The 18,616-nt window shown below is 43.9% G+C and overlaps 1 protein-coding gene across 3 annotated transcripts in view; it reads left to right on the top strand.

The window, feature by feature from the left end:
- LOC138785469 (acyl-CoA dehydrogenase family member 11-like) overlaps window positions 1–18,616 on the top strand; it is a 70,356-nt gene that overhangs the window by 8,444 nt on the left and 43,296 nt on the right. For all 3 annotated transcript variants that reach the window (XM_069961468.1, XM_069961467.1, XM_069961466.1), the window contains exons 2-4: window positions 5,342–5,612; window positions 7,760–7,992; window positions 16,494–16,593. In XM_069961468.1, the coding sequence (XP_069817569.1) occupies window positions 5,342–5,612; window positions 7,760–7,992; window positions 16,494–16,593 (604 nt within the window). The remainder of the gene's footprint in view (window positions 1–5,341; window positions 5,613–7,759; window positions 7,993–16,493; window positions 16,594–18,616) is intronic.

Raw genomic sequence — 18,616 nt, 5'->3', positions numbered from 1 at the left:
ATCACTAACCTATTTTAGGTACATTTGACTACGGTATATTATCTTTTGAGATTTGCCATTGAGAGATGCATATTAAACAATGATACTAATTCTTGATGCTTTTGAACAACAGATGTTAGAACTTCAGTTCTCTTAATAAAAAGGCCCAATTGTAGAAGAGTTTGAGAGCTTTACTGATCATGATGGTTTGAGTTACTGGTTTTCTGTTTCATTCTTCTAAGCTATCATGAGATTTCAAAAAAAAAAAAGAGTAAGAATTATTCACATTATAGACATTTAGGGCATAAAGGACATGCCATACTTGTTAGATGGATGAGGACAACAGCTCATGCATCCAAGTGAGGATTAATGCAGAGGTTTTCTATAAGTGAATGGAGAGTCATGCACATGTGGAGCCGTTTATTTTTCCAATGTAGCAGACAGTCCCTGTTTTTAGCAGTTGGGGTCCCTTGTTTCCGGTCATTGATCATGTGCATTGAATATGTGCAAACCTTTAGTGACACTGTTGTTGTAAGTTGCATTATAGAGTCTTCCATTTGACTTTCAGTATGGACGCCATGCAGTACTTATCAGCTGCAGGAAGTGGCTTATTCTTTCCAGTTTAAGGATATGTGCACATGGAGTAATTCTCGCGGCTGCCCTCTCCAAAGGCTCTATAGGCTCCATTATATGCTTGGGCGGATTCCGCTGTCATGTCAATTCTTTGGGCAAACAAAACACCTATGTAGAAAGAACTGAACCTCCATAACTTGTAAACATATCAAAAAATACTTTATTAAATAAAAGGACATACATTTAAAAATCGTACAAAACAGTGAACTGCGACTGAGAAAATATGTTTAAAAACCAACAGGAAAAACATACAGATGAGGGGTGCAACTGTCAGGCAATGTTTGGAGAGTTGATCCAGGACCCAGTACAATTCATTGGTATACTACCATAAGCTCACTCTGAACCAACTCTGTCAACACAAAAGGATTATACAAAAATGAGTTGTCTTACCCAAATGGAAGTAATGTACCAGCCGGACAGTTGCCCCCACCCCAACGCACGTTTCGGTGAACAACCTTTATCAAGGGGTCAGTCGCAGTTCACTGTTTTGTACGATTTTTAAATGTATGTCCTTTTATTTAATAAAGTATTTTTTGATATGTTTACAAGTTATGGAGGTTCAGTTCTTTCTACATAGGTGTTTTGTTCGTAACTAGAACCCGGTATTATTACTTTAACACCACATCCCCTTCTCAGTTCTTACAATACATATAGACTGTAGTGTAGGGGAGATCTGCTATATCTTTGTATATGCAAGTGTCTTTGGGCAAACAGCAGAATCTGCCGGAGCATATAATGGAGCCTATGGAGCCAGCGGAGAGGGCAGCCGCAGCGCGCAGGAACGGACGGCATATTCCGCACAGAGTATTCTATGTGCATAAACCCTGACACAGTTCTCTTTACTGCCACCTCTGTCTGTGATAGGAACTGTCCAAAGCAGGAGAGGGTTTTCTATGGGGATTTGCTACTACTTTGGAAAATTCCTGTCACAGACAGGGTTTGTAGTAGAGAGCACTGTGTCAGACTGAAGAAAACCCCACTTCCTGCAGGACATACAGCAGCAGATAGGTACAGGAAGACTGGAGATGTTGAAATAGAAGTAAATTACAAATCTGTGTAACTTTCTGACACCAGTTGATTTGAAAGAAAAAAAATCCCCTTAAACAGGATGTACCACCAGGTATGTCCTCTTTAACCTGACCGATAGAACGGCGGCGTCACGGGGAAGCCGGTGCCGCAGTCCGCTTTTTGATCCGCCGCCCGGTTCCCCTGTACGGCACCGTTCTTTCCACGTTTACCGGCCAGTGCTCAAGCACTGGAGGTAGGCCGGCCCGCCCCCAGTGGGAGGGAATTCCCTCCCCTCTATGACGTGGCTACTTTGATTCTAACAGAGCCACGTCATAGAGGGGAGGGAATTCCCGGGGGGGCGCGGGGCGGCCTACCTCCAGTGCTTGAGCACTGGCTGGTAAACGTGGAAAGAATGGCGCCGAACAGGGGAAACGGGGCGCTGTTCAAAAAACGGACCACGGCACCGGCTTCCCTGTGACGCCACCGGCTTCCCTGTGACGCCACCGTTCTATCCCTGAGTCAGGTTAAAGAGGACATACCTGGTGGTACATCCTCTTTAAAGAGTTCCCCTTTAAATTCTATACTGGAAATAACCCTTTTAATCTATTATTACAATGACAGGTCTGTAAGACCTGTCTTACTGATATGTTGCCCTTAGATAGGAAAGCATCTTTTAATCAGCTATCTGCTCTAAATATAGACAATATCTTGTTCTAAATATGTGGGATTTTCCAGTTATGCCTTGATATTTTAGTATCTGTTTATGTGATTTAAATTCTTATTTATAAATCCTATGACTTGTCTTAGTCAGAGCTTGCTTTGTGTACATGATAATCAATAGGAGGGCATTTCCCAGGCTCGGCCTACATTTTCCTTGAAACTTGAAAGCAAGTCATGACTATGTCTGCTCACTTTCCACACTTTCCACATTCCTGATACTTTTTTTAATCGGGAGGTGGGAAGCTGGCAATAGCCTATTTTCATTAACATTCTTTGACTGCAGTCCCGATGATGCAAGACTTCCGGGCTACAAGAAAAAGATCTTTGTTTTGTTTATGACGCATCCTTGCAGCAGAGAAAAGACAGGCCTTGATAAAGCCGTAATAGACAAACAGATTGGGCGAGCAAAGCTGTAAGAATAATAAAGAGACGTGCCTCCAATTTAACCTCTGATCGTTCAGAAAGTCTCATAATCCAGCATTGAAATGTGGTATAAGGTGAAACTTCTCAAGACCAGAAATAAAACATGACGACCAAGTCTTCTAATAGGAAAAAGTTATAAAAATGTAGTTTATGTTGCCATTGTTTTTAGATTTGCCTTCCTGGAGGTTCTCTAACCCTTGCAGGTGACTTTTACATATTTTATGACTGTCCAAAAATACAGGATATTTGTATCTCAATATTACTGTAGCGTTATGGGTATGTGGACTTCCTGCAGAGGGATGGGATGTATACAGTATGGGGGAACAACTACAGAGGGGGGAGGTATACAGTATGGAGACTACCTGCAGAAGGGGATGTATACAGTATGGGGGAACAACTAGAGAGGGGGCAGGGAGGTATTCAGTATGGGGACTACCTGCAGAGTGGTGGGATATATACAGTATGGGGGAACAACTACAGAGGGCAGAGGGAGGTATACAGTATAGGGACTACCTGCAGAAGGGAATGTATACAGTATGGGGGAACAACTACAGAGGGGACTGGGATGTATACAGTAAGGGGACTACCTGCAGAGGGAAGGGATGTATACAGTATGGGGGAACAACTACAGAGGGGGCAGGTAGGTATACAGTATAGGGACTACCTGCAGAGGGGACATGTATACAGTATGGGGTAGCAACTACAGATGGAGGAGGGAGGTATACAGTATGGAGATTACCTGCAGAAGGGGGATGTATACAGTATGGGGGAACAATTACAGAGGGTGGATGGTGGTATACAGTATGTATGGGGAGTACCTGCAGAGGGGGATGTATATGGTATGGGGCATAACTACCAAGGGGGGAGGGAGGTATACAGTATGGAGACTACCTGCAGAGGGGATGTATACAGTATGGGGGCATAACTACCGAGGGGGGAGGGAGGTATACAGTATGGAGACTACCTGCAGAGGGGTGGGATGTATACAGTATGGGGGAGCAAATACAGATGGCGGAAGGAGGTATATAGTATGGAGATTACCTGCAGAAGGGTGGGATATATTACAGTATGGGGGAATGACTACAGAGGGGGGAGGGTGGTATACAGTATGTACTGTATGGGGACTTAATCCAGAGAGGAATGTACACAGTATCTGGAAGATCTACGGAGGGGTGGGGGGTATACAGAATATATATATATAGTATTATAATTTGTATTTAATTGCTTGAAAAGTAAGTAGTTGATTGCTCAACCTGATCTACCCTGGAGTTCAGTGTAATTGCGCTAGATTGTAACTTGGAGAGCTTCCTTACCTCTTTCATACCTCTATTGGCCTGTTAACCATCGTGTTTTTTTTTGGCGGGGAAACTCATTTTCTGAAAATAACTTTGTGATAATGAATTCAGCTTATGTGTATAAGTTGCTAAAAAAAACCTGCATGGCTAAAAGATTCATCCACAGGCTGAGCACAAAAAGGCCCTATTGCACGTGATAATCTCCCCAATTAGGCTGATTGGGCAGATTATCACTTTGTGTAATAAAGACAACGATCAGCCAAAAAAATGATCACTGGCTGATCGTTGTATTTCAGCTTGCTTAAAAATCGACTGCTATGTGTAATAGCTGTGCACGGCTGATGACTGTATAAAAACAAATAAATAATAAGTTATAAATACCTTTTTTTACGCTCCCAAGTGTTCTTCTCACCCACTGTGCCCATGGTCCGACGCTGCTTTAACTTCTGAGACTGGCTATGAAGTTCCAGCAAAGGCTGCAAACAGCAAGCAGGAGCGAGGACAGGTAAGTATACAGTTTATTAAAGGCAAGGACTGTACTATTGATTCAATAGGACATGTCACACGTACTCCGCCATCTGCCTAAAGAATTGACATGTCAATAGTGTGTTTACACCATCTGACAGATTTTTGAAGCAAAATCCAGGAAAAGACTATAAACCGAGAACAGGTCATAAAGGAAAGACTGATGTTTCTCCTCTCTTCAAATCCATTCCTGGCTTTCGCTTCAATAATCTTTCAGATAATCTGCCTGAGTAAACACACCATTAGGGTGCCTTTACACAAACCAGATTCGCAGCAGATTCCTCTCATTCACTCACAGTAAGACACTGAGCAAGGCGGGTAATTGTAATTTCTGTCGCTCTTGCTCGGTGTGAATGGGACCTTGGGGCAGAAAGCAGATCAGCGGCAGAAATTTCTGCTCTGAAATTCTGCAGTGTGAACATCAGAGTGGAAATCCCATCGAGTAATTTCAAGCTGAAATTCCTCACCTAATTCCTCACCTTTTCCTCAGTGTCCACATACCCCAAGGATGGTTTAAGCTTGTAAGTTAAAATAGGGCCAGGTGGATGCTAAACCCCAGCTGTGTAAAGACACCAGCTAAAGGTTCTCTTAACCCCTTAATGACAGCCTATTTTGGCCTCGTGGACGCAGCCAATTTTAATTTTTATGTTTTCTGGGTTTTTTTTGTGCCGTATGTATAATTGTATACTGCACATTTAGAGGGAAAATATAATTACTTTCAAAGCTTGAGTACTTCAACAATATCCCTTGCATTTCAGGGTGAAACTATTCAACCTTCTGTTGGCACGACATAAGAAATTATGCGGTCACATACAGTACCAGCCTGCTTATAACATGAGTAGTAAAAGCTCTGTATCTCCTGCCGTGAGTGGAGAAGACACCCAGTCTCACGCCATCTTGGAAGAAGTGAAGATGCCCTTTTCTCGCGCGATGATCGGAACCTTTTTTCAAGATCAGCCTCGATTGGGGAATCCGTTTCTGGAGGATTCTCTTCTTCAGGGTTACCTCAAGAGACATCTTCCGCCTGTGGTATGCAGAATATGTTTATTTTTGCTCAACGCCTTACATCACATGTTACATACTAGCAGTTATGTGTTTGTTTTTCATTGGAGGGGAGACCCATAGCAGAAAATGATCATCGTATGATGGTGTATGGAAATGAGCAATGAGTTAGAGCTGTGATTCATAGACGTTGTCAGGGTGATGGACTAAGCGGTATCTGGAGCCAATTATGCCTTTCCTGCTGAGCTGACCTCATCCACTTTCCCCCGTATGAAGCATTGCTTCCATTTCCCTTTTGTCTGGACCTACTCAAGGGGGATGTGTGACTTGTATACAATTCACTCTATATATACTTATGTCACTAAACAAACCTAAAGGTTAATCTTGGTCTAGCGATTGTGGGATTTTTTTTTCTGTTAGCAATATATTCCAATTTAATGCCTGATGATAAATGGGTTCTAAATTTTACAGGCCATCAGTCATTTAAAGGAAATCTGTTGTCATGAAACTGCTACCTAAACTATCTGCATCATGTAATAGAAGGAGAAGGACGGGGCATAACTAGAAATGGCTGGGCCCCATAGCAAGCTTTTCCTATTTGACCACTAAGGCCCCCCTTCCCAACTAACCACTAAGCTTTCAAGTCTAGTCATCACTGCTTGTCAGGAGTGCTTGCAGTTAAAGGGACAGTTAGAGAACCCGGGAGGCCCACTTTGCAACCTGGTGCTGCAAATGATGACAGCTCAGGGGGCTCAGTGTATTGCAGGAGCAGGCCACCAGGCCCCATAGCAGCAGGTATGGCTGCTACGGTGATAGTTACGCCCCTGGTGAAGGAGCTGAGTGGATTGATATACTAAATCTTTTCATATTAAGGTGTATAACTTGTAAGATCTTTCCATGCTAAGAAGCCAGTAAAAGTTATAAGGTATATCCAATCATTTAGATAGCAGATAGCATTGTCTTGTTGACAGATTCCCTTAAAGCATGGGTCTCCAAATTGTGGCCCTCCAGCTTATGCAATACTAAATTTCCCATCATGCCTGGACAGCCAAATACAAAGCTTTAGCTATCCGGGCATGATGGGAATTGTGTTTTTGCAACAGCTGGCGGGCCGCAGTTTGGAGACCCATGCCTTAAAGGTTGGCATAGGCTGACTGTAGCTAAAAGTTCATGTAAAAAAAAGTGGGTGTTTGCAGCTTTTGGGGTTATCATACATTATTTTAACATATAGCCAGTTTAGGAATAAAACCAAACATTTAATGGGATACAATATGAAAATGTGACTGTGATATTAACCTATATCCTTGCTTCAGTAAACCAAACAAGCAAAAGCAAGAAGCAGGCTGTCCCATGGTAACCACACGTCATGCACCACAGCAGTGATACTGTCAGCAGATCTGCAGAAGACATGTTACCCTGTAGCACATGCTTCTGTCAGTGTCCTGTTAAGGTTCTGTGTCTGCCTTATTTTAAAGATCTGCATCAAACACCAAAGATATTTTGTGCATTACGAGTATGTCTATTCCACGTTGCAGGTTGTACATTTTTAGCTTCTATACTAATGTACTGTTTTGTCGTACATCTCCTATTACATTAAAAACAATACTTGGGTTTGGTTACCATTGATGTTTATACTGCCGTGCCAGCTGTTTCCATTCTGCACTTATTTTACCTCTTTAATAAGCTAAATTTATCTAATGTTATGAAGTAAGAAAAGCTTAGTAAAGTTTTTTTTTTTTTTATAGGACATTTAATTGAAGCATTAAACCTGCTAATATGTCCCTATAGTGCACGAGGCGCTGAGGATAAATGTAAGTTTCTTACCTTCATATATTTTTGTGAACTTTGTAGTTTAATCCATATGCCAATGAATTGTTTGGTTGCACCAGAGGTGGGGCCACCGCCCTCAGGGCATCGGCACCCGCTCCTTCTAATGAATACTGAGGCAGCGCTCTGCAGTGGCAGTGTGGCCAGGGTGGATCGGTGCACTGAGGGGGGTAGCCCCGCCCCCAGGGCACTAAACCACCTCATTTGCATATGGATCAAACTAAAAAGTAGTGCCGAGAATGAAGGTAAGAAACTTACCTTCATCCTCAGGGCCCCGTGCGCAATAGGGAGCTATTAGCAGTTACTGATATTTTAGATTTACGATTTTATGATGGGTTTTATCTCAGGTTCTGGAAGAAGCCAAACAGAATCTGGAACGGTTTGGAAAACGTATAGTAGATGAGATAGACTCCCTTGGACGTGAATGTGAACTCAATCCACCACACCTGCAGCATTATGATGCCTGGGGCTGCAGAGTCGATCGCATCATCACTTGTCCAGCCTGGCAGAAGATGAAGGTGGTGTCTGCAGAAGAAGGCTTGGTGGCAGAAGCATACGAAAGAAAATACTCCAGTTGGAGGTAAATATATGTATTTTGAGACTATAAAAACAAAAAGTTTACATGAAAAGCTCTTACGCATTTACATTTAGTCCAGATATCTATTGGGGTGTACGTCAGAAATGTATTGAGGTGCTGTCTGGAAGGTAGCCTATTGTGGGCTTAGTAGTCCAGTGAGCAATCCTATGCAGTGATAGCCAGCTGTTTGTGTATGCACACTTATTCAGTGAATAACCCACTAGACCTCCCTAGGTCCAGAATGAGCAAACATTTCAATGTATAAATGACAGATTATGCTGGAACTTAATAAAACTGCCTACCAATCTGGTTAGCTCTGGAAAGTAATCAGTAAGGGTGCCCTCTGGCTTGAGGTTTAGCCATGTCACAGCGGCATTTTTGAGATAACCAGAACCTCATGCGTTCTTCAGAGATTTTAAAGGGAACCAATCAGCACGATTGTGCTGATATGGTTCCCTGCATACCAGCCCCGGCTGCGGCAGAAGCTTTACAGAGCGCAAGGATGGGTGAGGGGCGGCAACTAGTCATCTGGGTGGGGAGCCGTCAGTGACTAGTCATGTCTCGCTGCCTGTCAGCGCACAATCCAGTGATGATTGACTGGCAGAGAGACCACTAACTGGTCTCTCAGCCTGTCAATCAACCCTGCACTGCGTGGTGACTACGTAGATGACTAGTTGCCGTCCCTCTCCCGCCCTCGCGTGGGGAAATAAAACCTAATTTTCACCGCTGTAAAGCTACTGCCGCAGCCACGGCTGGTAGCTTCGGGGAGCTGCACAGCAGAGCTGTACTGATTGGTTCCCTTTTAGTCTATGTTCACACTACGTAAAAGTACGGCCGTTGTTGCTGATGGCAACAACGGCCGTACTTTTACCGCGGTAGAACAATGCCTGTTGTTCTATGGTATCCCGGCCAGAGCGTACACACATCGTGTGCACTCCGTCTGGGATCCCATACGCCGCCGCAAACAACTGACATGTCAGTTTTCTGCGGCCGGAATTCAGTGAATTCCGGCCGCAGAAAGCCCTGTCAGTTCACTATGGCTATGGGAAGCTCTGATGCGGGTGCGCGCTGATGCACCCGCATCAGAGCTCTGCAGCCGGAAAGATCACCCGGCCGGTACTTAAGTACCGGCCGAGATGATCCGGCCAGAGGTTGGCCGATTCGTGACACTCTCTTACGTAGTGTGAACATAGCCTAAGGCAGTGTTAAGCCAGTGTAGTAATTTTTTCTGTGACTTAGTTCTTCCAAAAATTTGTATTACATCATTTTCTTACTCAGTAATGAGGCCATAACAAACTACTAATAAGAATTGAACATTTTTGACGCACTATTTCCACATTTTGTTTTCAACTAAATAAAATTACGTATTACCAAGTCCCTGATGTAAACCCATTTGAAAAGATAAATGTTTCTTAGAAGTAACCATATCGGAGATTGATTAAATCTTTGTATCTTTATCTTGTATGAGCAGAGGCCAAAAGTACATTATACGTATGTTTGTTGACGTCAAATTAAGATAAGATCTGGCCACAGAAAACAAAGATGCTTATACTTGTGTTTTCCGCTTTCCTGTAAGAATTTTGTTGTCCATCTAGACAAAAGAAAATCTTCTAAACACATAAATATACATGGACAGAATTAAAGGGGTTCTCCACTTTGGATAGTCCCTATATAAAAGGGTTCAATGACAGAAGATACCCCTTCTGGAATTCCTAACGATCAGCTGTAACCTGTGGTTACACGTACAGCCAGGCTGTGTAATTTCCCTACAGCACCACCAAAGAAAACATGAAGCATTACACATCACCCTTTTAAATCAATGGGCTGTCTGTGTAATGCAGGACAGGACAGGACAGAATTTCTCCAAAATGAGAAAAGTATTTGCAAAGGCTTCCCAAGTGATGAGGATCGTACATATTAAATTCTTCTGTTAACTTACTGTCTCATTGAGCATCTGAAAAAAGAGAATTTCTAAACCGGACATCCTCAATAAATTTTTTTTCATTTATAGTTTTCAGGTCTAGTTTCTCTCCTCACCTTCACGACGGCACCATAGGAGGATGGGTTGTACCCTAGGGACAGGAAAAAGCACGAGAGGTTAAAAGCCCCTCCCTTTCCTCCCAGCACCAGTGCTTTTTCCTGTCCCATTAGGGCAGGCACGAGAGGGAGGGGATCCGCGTGAAGGCGAGGAGAGATCCCCTCTAGGAAAGAAGAAATTACTATGGAAGGCTGTGGGATCGATCGGGGCCTTGGCTCCCTTCCTCCCAGATCGACAGCCGGCCTCAGGGCAGGAGCGGTTCCGTCGTTTTCATATGGAGCCTCGCACCGTCTCCAGGCGCTCTGCAGAAGGGGGTGTTGGACTAATCGACCCCCGCCGTTGGATAACGGAGGTAGGCCGCAGGTACTTCCGGCGGAGTCGTTACGGTGTTCCGGAAGTGAAGTGGGACGCCGCGACGCTCTGCGTGGGACGCCGCGTCGCTCCGCTTGTGACGTGGGACGCCGCTCCGCTTGTGACGTGGGACGCCGCGGCGCTCCGGAGGTGACGTCAGACGCCGTGCGCTCCGCATACGCTTCCGGGACCACACTGTTAAATTTACAGCGCGAACTGGTCGGATCGTCTCGCTGTTGATGGATCCCTCCACGTCCGACAAGACTGCTTCGGTGGTAACTGTGAGTAATGATCCGGCTCCGGCCACTTCCGCATGCGTAGCTCTGCAATCAGTACGCTTCCTATGCAAACTCTGCAGTTTTTATTCCTCTCTGGAGTCAGTGCATGTCTTCCACTGTGGGTGATATTTTACCTTGAATGTGCAATTAGCATTATCACGAGGGTTCCCTCTCCACTCACATTCTGAATATGGGTGCGGGAAGTGCTTGTGTGTGTATGTGCTATATATGTATATGTGTGTGTATATATATATATTAGCTATACAGCTGGTGTGTGGGTACATACATTAGATTATCATCTCACATGTGAAGTCTGATGTATATATTGCTTTATCCTCCTTAGGAGACTAAAAAATCTAATCCTAAGAAGGATAAACCTAGAGCACCAGAGAGGAGATGTGTGTCCTGCAATGCTAAACTGTCTTATAGTTGCAAGAAAAACATCTGCCCATCTTGCATTGGGGAAATTATAAAGGAAGACAGATCATCCTTCCTGGAGGATATCAAGAAAATGATGAAGGATGAGATCGCTACTTCTATAGCCAGACTCCCTCCTCCTCCCCTACTGCCGCCTCCGCCTCCTCCTCCACATCTTCCTGCTCCGCTAGATCAGAATCCTCCTCATGTCTCCCCGGTCCATCAGGTGGTGGCTAATGATGCACCGGTAGATATTGTCTCTAATTATTCTGCTTCAGTAGCAGCTTCAGACGAATCTACATCATCCAGGAAACGTAGGAGACACTCATCCGCGTCTTCTTGTGAATCGGGTCAGATTCAGGAAACAATAGAGATAAGTGATAATGAGACAGAACAAAAAGAAGAAATAAGAAAATATTTCTTTCCCTCAGATCACACCTCTGCCCTACTTAAAGCGGTCAGAGATGCTCTGAGTGTGGAAGAGATTCAGGAGCAGGTAGCTCCCAAAGATAAAATGTTTCAGGGCTTGAAAACCAAGAGGAAATTGGTTTTTCCAGTTCATGAGACTTTACAACAGTTAATCACTGATGAGTGGGCAGAACCAGAGAAGAGGCTACAGGTGCCCAGTGAGATTAGGAGACGATTACCCTTCGGAGAAGAGGATACGTCCAGGTGGGGAGATATTCCCAAAATTGACGCTCAAGTAGCTAAAACCACAAAAAAAATCCTTACTACCCTTTGAGAATTCCTCTCAACTTAAAGGACAACTCCGGCGAAAAAATTTTTTGGCTTATTTAACACACATTACAAAGTTATATAACTTTGTAATGTGGTTAAATACCCGGTCTGGCCCCCTTCCCCCACTTTCCGACCCCCGACCCCCCACCCCGGAAGTTAAAGAATATATACATTACCTATTACGGTCGTCACGGTCCTCTTCTCTGGTGTCGGGTGATGTCAGAGCTGGGGGCGGTCCGGGTCTTCTTCCTCCTCGGCGTCTTCATTGAGAGTGAATGGGAGAAAAAAGGCTGCTGGTGCACATGCGCACCAGCAGCCTTTTCATTGGCTGGAGCGCATCACATGGCTTCCAGCTTGCTCAGCCCTGATTGGCTGAGCTTGCTGGAAGCCATGTGATGCGCTCCAGCCAATGAAAAGGCTGCCGGTGCGCAAGCGCGCTGGCAGCCTTTTCTCTCTCATGGACCCGGAAGAAGGAGACATCGCTGGACGGCGGACGCAGGTGACGGTGAGGCGGCCGGCGGCCGAATGGAGTGGCGATCGTCACCGGAGGGATGGTGAGTATGGTGTCTGTGTGTATCTGTGTTTTTTTTTTTGGGGGGGGTCCCGCCGGAGTTGTCCTTTAAGGAACCCATGGACTGCAAGGCGGAAAGCCTCTTAAGGAAATCCTGGGAGACGGTATCTTACTCATTAAAAAATAACATTGCGGCCACTTGCGTAGCCAGGGCCCTTCACGTCTGGGTAGAAAAGCTTGAGGGCCATTTAAATGATAAATGTCCAAGACAACAAATAGTGGACTCCCTACCCCTACTAAAGGACGCCACTGCCTTCCTAGCCGACGCCACAGCTGAATCTATTAGATTCGCAGCTAAAGATGGCGCCCTAACCAATGCCGCCCGCCGGGCGCTCTGGTTAAAAAACTGGACCAGGGATAATACCGCTAAATCAAATCTTTGCGGTATACCCTTTGAAGGACAATATGTATTCGGAACACACCTGGATAAAATTATAGAAAAATCGGCAGATAAAAAGAAAGCCTTACCAGAAGAAAAAAACCCACAAAAGAAACAACAGTACAAACGACCTAAGTTCCAGGACAACTACCGCGGTAAAGGGAAAGGAGGCCGCTGGAGTTATTCCAAGGGAGGGAAAGGGAGAAATATTTTTTCAACCCCAAGACCTCCCAAGATAAACAGTGACACCGGTCCGGTAGGGGGAAGATTGCAGGGCTTTTCAGGTGTGTGGGTATCTATTACCAACAACAGCTGGGTAACAAATATCATCAGAGAGGGCTACCGAATAGAACTGACTCACCCTCCCCCACACAGATTTACCATCTCACGTCAGTCTTCAGATCCCCTACAAAAAGAACTAGTGAAAAGCGCGAGAAAACTACATTGTATGAAAGTAATCTCCCTAGTTCCACCAAAGGAGAAAGGAGCGGGTCATTACTCGAACTTGTTTCTAGTAAAAAAAAACAACGGCTCCTTCCGTCTAATTATAAACCTGAAACCATTGAACCAATACGTCAGGTATCAGAGGTTCAAGATGGAATCAATACAGACGACAACACCTCTAATAGCGTCCAATGCATTGATGGTCTCCATAGATCTCCAGGACGCTTATTATCATGTTCCAATACATCAGGACTCCCAAAAGTATCTAAGGTTTGCGATACTCATAGGGAAAGAAGTATGCCATTATCAGTTCAGAGCTCTCCCGTTCGGGATCTCCTCGGCTCCAAGAATCTTCACCAATGTGATGTCAGAGGTGGTATCTTTTCTTCATCTCCAGGGAATAAATATAGTGGCCTACCTGGACGATCTTCTTATCATAGCAGACACACAAAAGAAGCTACTACAAGATCTGGAAACGACTCGCAACCTTCTAACATCTCTAGGTTGGATCATCAATATCGACAAATCCGACCTGGTGCCATCACCCAGGAAAGTGTTTCTGGGAATTCTCATAGACTCGACTCTTCAAACGTCCTTTCTTCCAGAAGAAAAGATACAAAAGATCCTCACAAAAGTCAGGAGACTAAAGAACAGTTCACTGACATCTGTGAGAGAGGCCATGTGAGTACTAGGCTCAATGACTTCATCCATCCCGGCGGTGCCATGGAGTCAAGCCCATTCCCGGTCACTTCAGGCTCAGATCTTAAAAACCTGGAACAAAAGACCCTCGGGATTGGACAAAAAGTTTCCCCTCACCCCTCAGACGAAACTATCTCTACGCTGGTGGCAAAAAAGGGAAAACCTACAAAAAGGGGTACAGTGGAACCCTCAACCCAAAATAATAGTAAAGACGGACGGAAGCCAGATAGGTTGGGGAGCCCAAGTCGGGACCCAATTCTTCCAGGGGGTTTGGGACACAAACGATTTAAGAGACTCCTCAAACCTCAAAGAACTATAGGCAGTCCAAAATTCATTACTGGCAGCTCAGAACACCTTAAAAGAGACCCACGTACATGTTCTATCGGACAACGTCACTACGGTGGCCCACCTAAGACACCAGGGCAGTGCAAAACACAATCACGTGGTCAGTATCAAAACAAATATTCACTTGGGCAGAGTCACACCTTCTGTCTCTTTCAGCAACTCACCTGAAGGGAACAGAAAATATTCAGGCAGACTTTCTCAGTCGCCACCAAGTTCATCCAGGGGAGTGGTGCCTCAAAGATCAAGTCTTCCGTCAACTAGTAGAGCGCTGGGGGAACCCCGAGATAGAACAAGAAAGTGGCAAACTTCTACTCCCTAAATCCGTCAGACCATCCTACTGCAGTAGACGCCCTGACACAGAATTGGAGGGTAAAACTAGCTTACGCCTTTCCAACCATCCCATTGATACCAAAGGTACTCCAGAAGATCAGGGACCAAGGAATAAGAGTTATTCTGGTAGTTCCGTACTGGCCAAAGAGAAGCTGGTTTGGCCTCCTCAAGACGTTAGCACTGGAAGATCCAGTCCTACTTCCACAATTAACAGACCTACTCTTTCAGGGTCCGATTCTCCACCCAGAACCAGAGAAACTACAGCTGTCTGCATGGATCCTGAAGAGACAATATTAAGGAGTCGAGGCTTATCAGAGGAGGTAATATCCACTCTCAGGAAAAGCAGAAAGAAAGTAACTACTTCCATCTACCTAAAAGTCTGGAAGGTGTTCTCCTCTTGGTGTAGATCTCCTCCACCAATTCCTGCAGAACCAAATATAGCCCAAATCCTGGACTTCTTGCAGGCTGGACTATCTAAAGGCCTTAGACCAGCCACCCTTAAAGTACAGGTTTCCGCCTTATCGGCGATCTACGACACAAGTTTAGCGGACCATAGATGGATCAAGAGATTTATAAGAGCCGCGTCTAGGATTAATCCTAAACCTCAGACTATTCATCCGTCATGGGACTTAAATATAGTTCTAGAAGGTTTAACAAAACCTACCTTTGAGCCTATAGCAGATATCAACATAAGACTTCTCTCATACAAAACAGTCTTTGCCTGCGATATGTTCCGCCAGGAGGGTGAGCGAAATCCAGGCCTTAACTATCCGTAAACCCTATTGTACTATCTCAGAAGACTGCATTACTCTAAGAACAGATCCCTCTTTTCTACCCAAGGTAGTTATAGAATTCCATAAAAATCAGGACATTATCCTTCCATCATTCTGTCCAGATCCAAAAAATTCATTAGAGGAGAAATTCCATACTTTAGATGTTAGAAGAGCAGTTCTACAGTATAGCCCACTCTACTAGAGCGATGTCTACATCATGGGCAGAAAGGGCTTCGGCCTCTCTGGAACAGATCTGCAGGGCCGCGACATGGTCGTCCCCCCACACATTCACAAAACATTATAGACTACTTCTGCAGTCAAAAGAAGATCTGGCCTTCGGCAGGAAGGTGCTGCAGGCTGTGGTCCCCCCCTAAGAGTAATGGTTGGTATTGCTCCTATGGTGCCGTCGTGAAGGTGAGGAGAGAAAATAGGATTAGTCTTACCGATAAGACTGTTTCTTCGAACCTTCACGACGGCACCAGTATCCCTCCCTAGTATTGTATGATTAATATGATACTCACGTGGTGCTATTGGTTGTTATAAAGGCACTGGTGCTGGGAGGAAAGGGAGGGGCTTTTAACCTCTCATGCTTTTTCCTGTCCCTAAGGTACAACCCATCCTCCTATGGTGCCGTCGTGAAGGTTCGAAGAAACAGTCTTACCGGTAAGACTAATCCTATTTTTTTGGTTTGGTTAGGCTGGGTTCACACTGCGTTTTTGCAATCCGTTTTTTTTTGCAAAAAACGGATGAAAAAAACAGATGCATTTGTGTGATCAAAACGGATCAGTTTTTTTGACGGACACAAAAACGTAGCCGACACTACTTTTGTGTTCGTTAAAAAAAATCCGTTTTGATCTGTTTATTTTACAATGGAAGTCAATGGAAAAACTGATCAAAATGGATGCACACAAATGCATCCATTTTTCATCCGTTTTTTGCAAAAAACGGATTGCAAAAACGCAGTGTGAACCTAGCCTTAGACAAAAATAATATTTTAAACATAATGTGTAAGTGATCGCCATGTTTGTAAATTTTTCTTTTAGTCATTATTTCATTAAAAGGTTATCATTACACTAGATTTGAGTACTTTGTGTTCAGATTGATGATTTTATTAACCTTTTATGCATTGTGAATTCTACAGCCGCCTGCTCCAGATTGTAAAGCTCTATCTTCAAGCACCGTCCTGTGGTATGTTCAGCTGCCCTCTCGCTATGACTGATGGTGCAGCAAAGGTCATAGAGGTAAGACTATGTATGACTCGTGTAGCGTATACTGTATTCTGGGAGCATACTGCGTAAGAATTTATTTGATAATTTGTTAAGGTGTTCTTGTTTTAAATGTGTTATCTAGCAAATATTTAAAGGGTTTCCAATCTCAGAATGTGATAGCATGCCATTAGGATATAATTTTCTAATTATTTGGTGTCTGATTGCTTTGAGCCTCACAATTCTTAAAGATAAACAGGCCAAAGCGCTAGTTTAGTCTAATTTTTCCATGCGCCTCAATATTCTTAATAAAAGGCTTAGCAAGATACTGCGGCAAATCACTATTAACTTGAATGGACATTTTGCAGGTTATTACTTACTGACGTTACCCAAATGGACCCCAACTTAGAAAGTGATGGCAAACATGACGTTAAAGGGGTATTCCACTCAAACATTACTTTTCATTTGTTGCTGCCCATGGTGAGACTAACAATTCATTCCAAACTTGTTACTATCTATTCAGTCTCCTTCCCCCAGTTCTCAGCTGCTGCTTTCTGCTGAAGACACACAAATCCTCCTCCTCCTCCCCCCTTCTATAAAAAACAGCTGATGTAGGCTTTATCTGCAGCATTGTAGCTCCTTTGTAATGCTGGGAGGGTTAATCACAGTGAGTTCATTAGCAACTTGACCTCAGATTAACCCTCCCAGCATTACAAAGAACCTGCAGATAATTCAGGAAATTGTTTACATCAGCTGTCTCAGAAGGGTTGGGGGAGAAGGGAGAGGCAGAGAGAAAAGCTCACATACAGATTTTTGTGTTCTTTAGCAGAAACCAGCAGCTCAGACCTGGGGGAAGGAGACTAAATATATAATAAGTAAATAAGGAATTGTTAGTCTCACCATGGGCAGAAATGTATGGAAAGTTATGTTTGAGTGGAATACCCCCTTTTAATAGGGAGAAGGCGGTCATTATTGCTTTATTAGGAGATATGGGAGGATATTGCTGGTTTAGTGGAAGGTTTGAGAGCATTCTGGCCTGGTGTTAGGCAACCAATCTGCAAATATGGATGACATATGTATAGTAATCTGCATGCTTCTGTATTTTCCATAGACCCATTGATTTCTATTGGTTCCCCTGTTCTGTAAAGTGCAGGTCCTATTTTATTTTTTGCATATCCAGATCTGGATCCGCAATAAATAAGTGTGCATTGACCCATAAACTAAAATAGGTCTGCATGACCACAATTGCAATTGCAGACCATATGCAGACAGAAAATCCTCTGATGTCACAGAGGCTTGGCTGGATCTTACCTCGGAGCTGTAGGCGCACCCCCCAGAGTGATGTTACCATCTTTGACCAGCTCCTCCAGCCTACATCGATATTTCTGTCATATACACAGATACATATATACCTATTAGGACAGTTAGTGAGATAGGGGTGGGATTACAACATGCTGCAACCTAATTGTGCAATAGTCTGCAGTGAAATGAGATGGTCAGCTTTGGGGGGACTGGAAGGGGAAAGGGTAGAGTCTGAAGACTATGATGAACAGCTAAAGGAAGCAACATATTCTGGGACTTGTATTACTAAGCTACTGCTCAACATAAAAGCACAACCATGAAATTTAGAAGTAAGACCCCCCAGAACAATTTTTTTGACAGTTTCAGGGGACAGACAGGTAAGCAATGCTGTGGTTACTTATAGTTTATTTGATGAAGCATATGCTTGTTCAGCTTCCATCCACTGAATTCTGTACCAGCAATAGAGTTCAAACACATCAATACTTTTCTTGTCCAACTTATTTACTATCAAAAAATCCCACCATGGTGAGGACAATTGTGATCTTTGTTTTTATCCATGCACAGCCGCTTCTGGAATTTTTTTCATTGTTACTCTGTCGACAAGTTCTAGTGTATGTCACATCCATCATAACATATTTACAGGCCTGTGGGTACTCAGCATGTAGTGGTACAGAAGATGTTAGCATTCACTTAGTGAATGCCTTTACATCACTCTGCAAAAGTTACCTTCAATGTGTGTGACAAAACAAAACTGGGA

Source organism: Dendropsophus ebraccatus, chromosome 3, assembly GCF_027789765.1.
Source record: "Dendropsophus ebraccatus isolate aDenEbr1 chromosome 3, aDenEbr1.pat, whole genome shotgun sequence".
In the NCBI taxonomy this organism is placed as follows: domain Eukaryota; kingdom Metazoa; phylum Chordata; class Amphibia; order Anura; family Hylidae; genus Dendropsophus; species Dendropsophus ebraccatus.
This window is presented reverse-complemented; position numbering and strand designations above follow the sequence as displayed.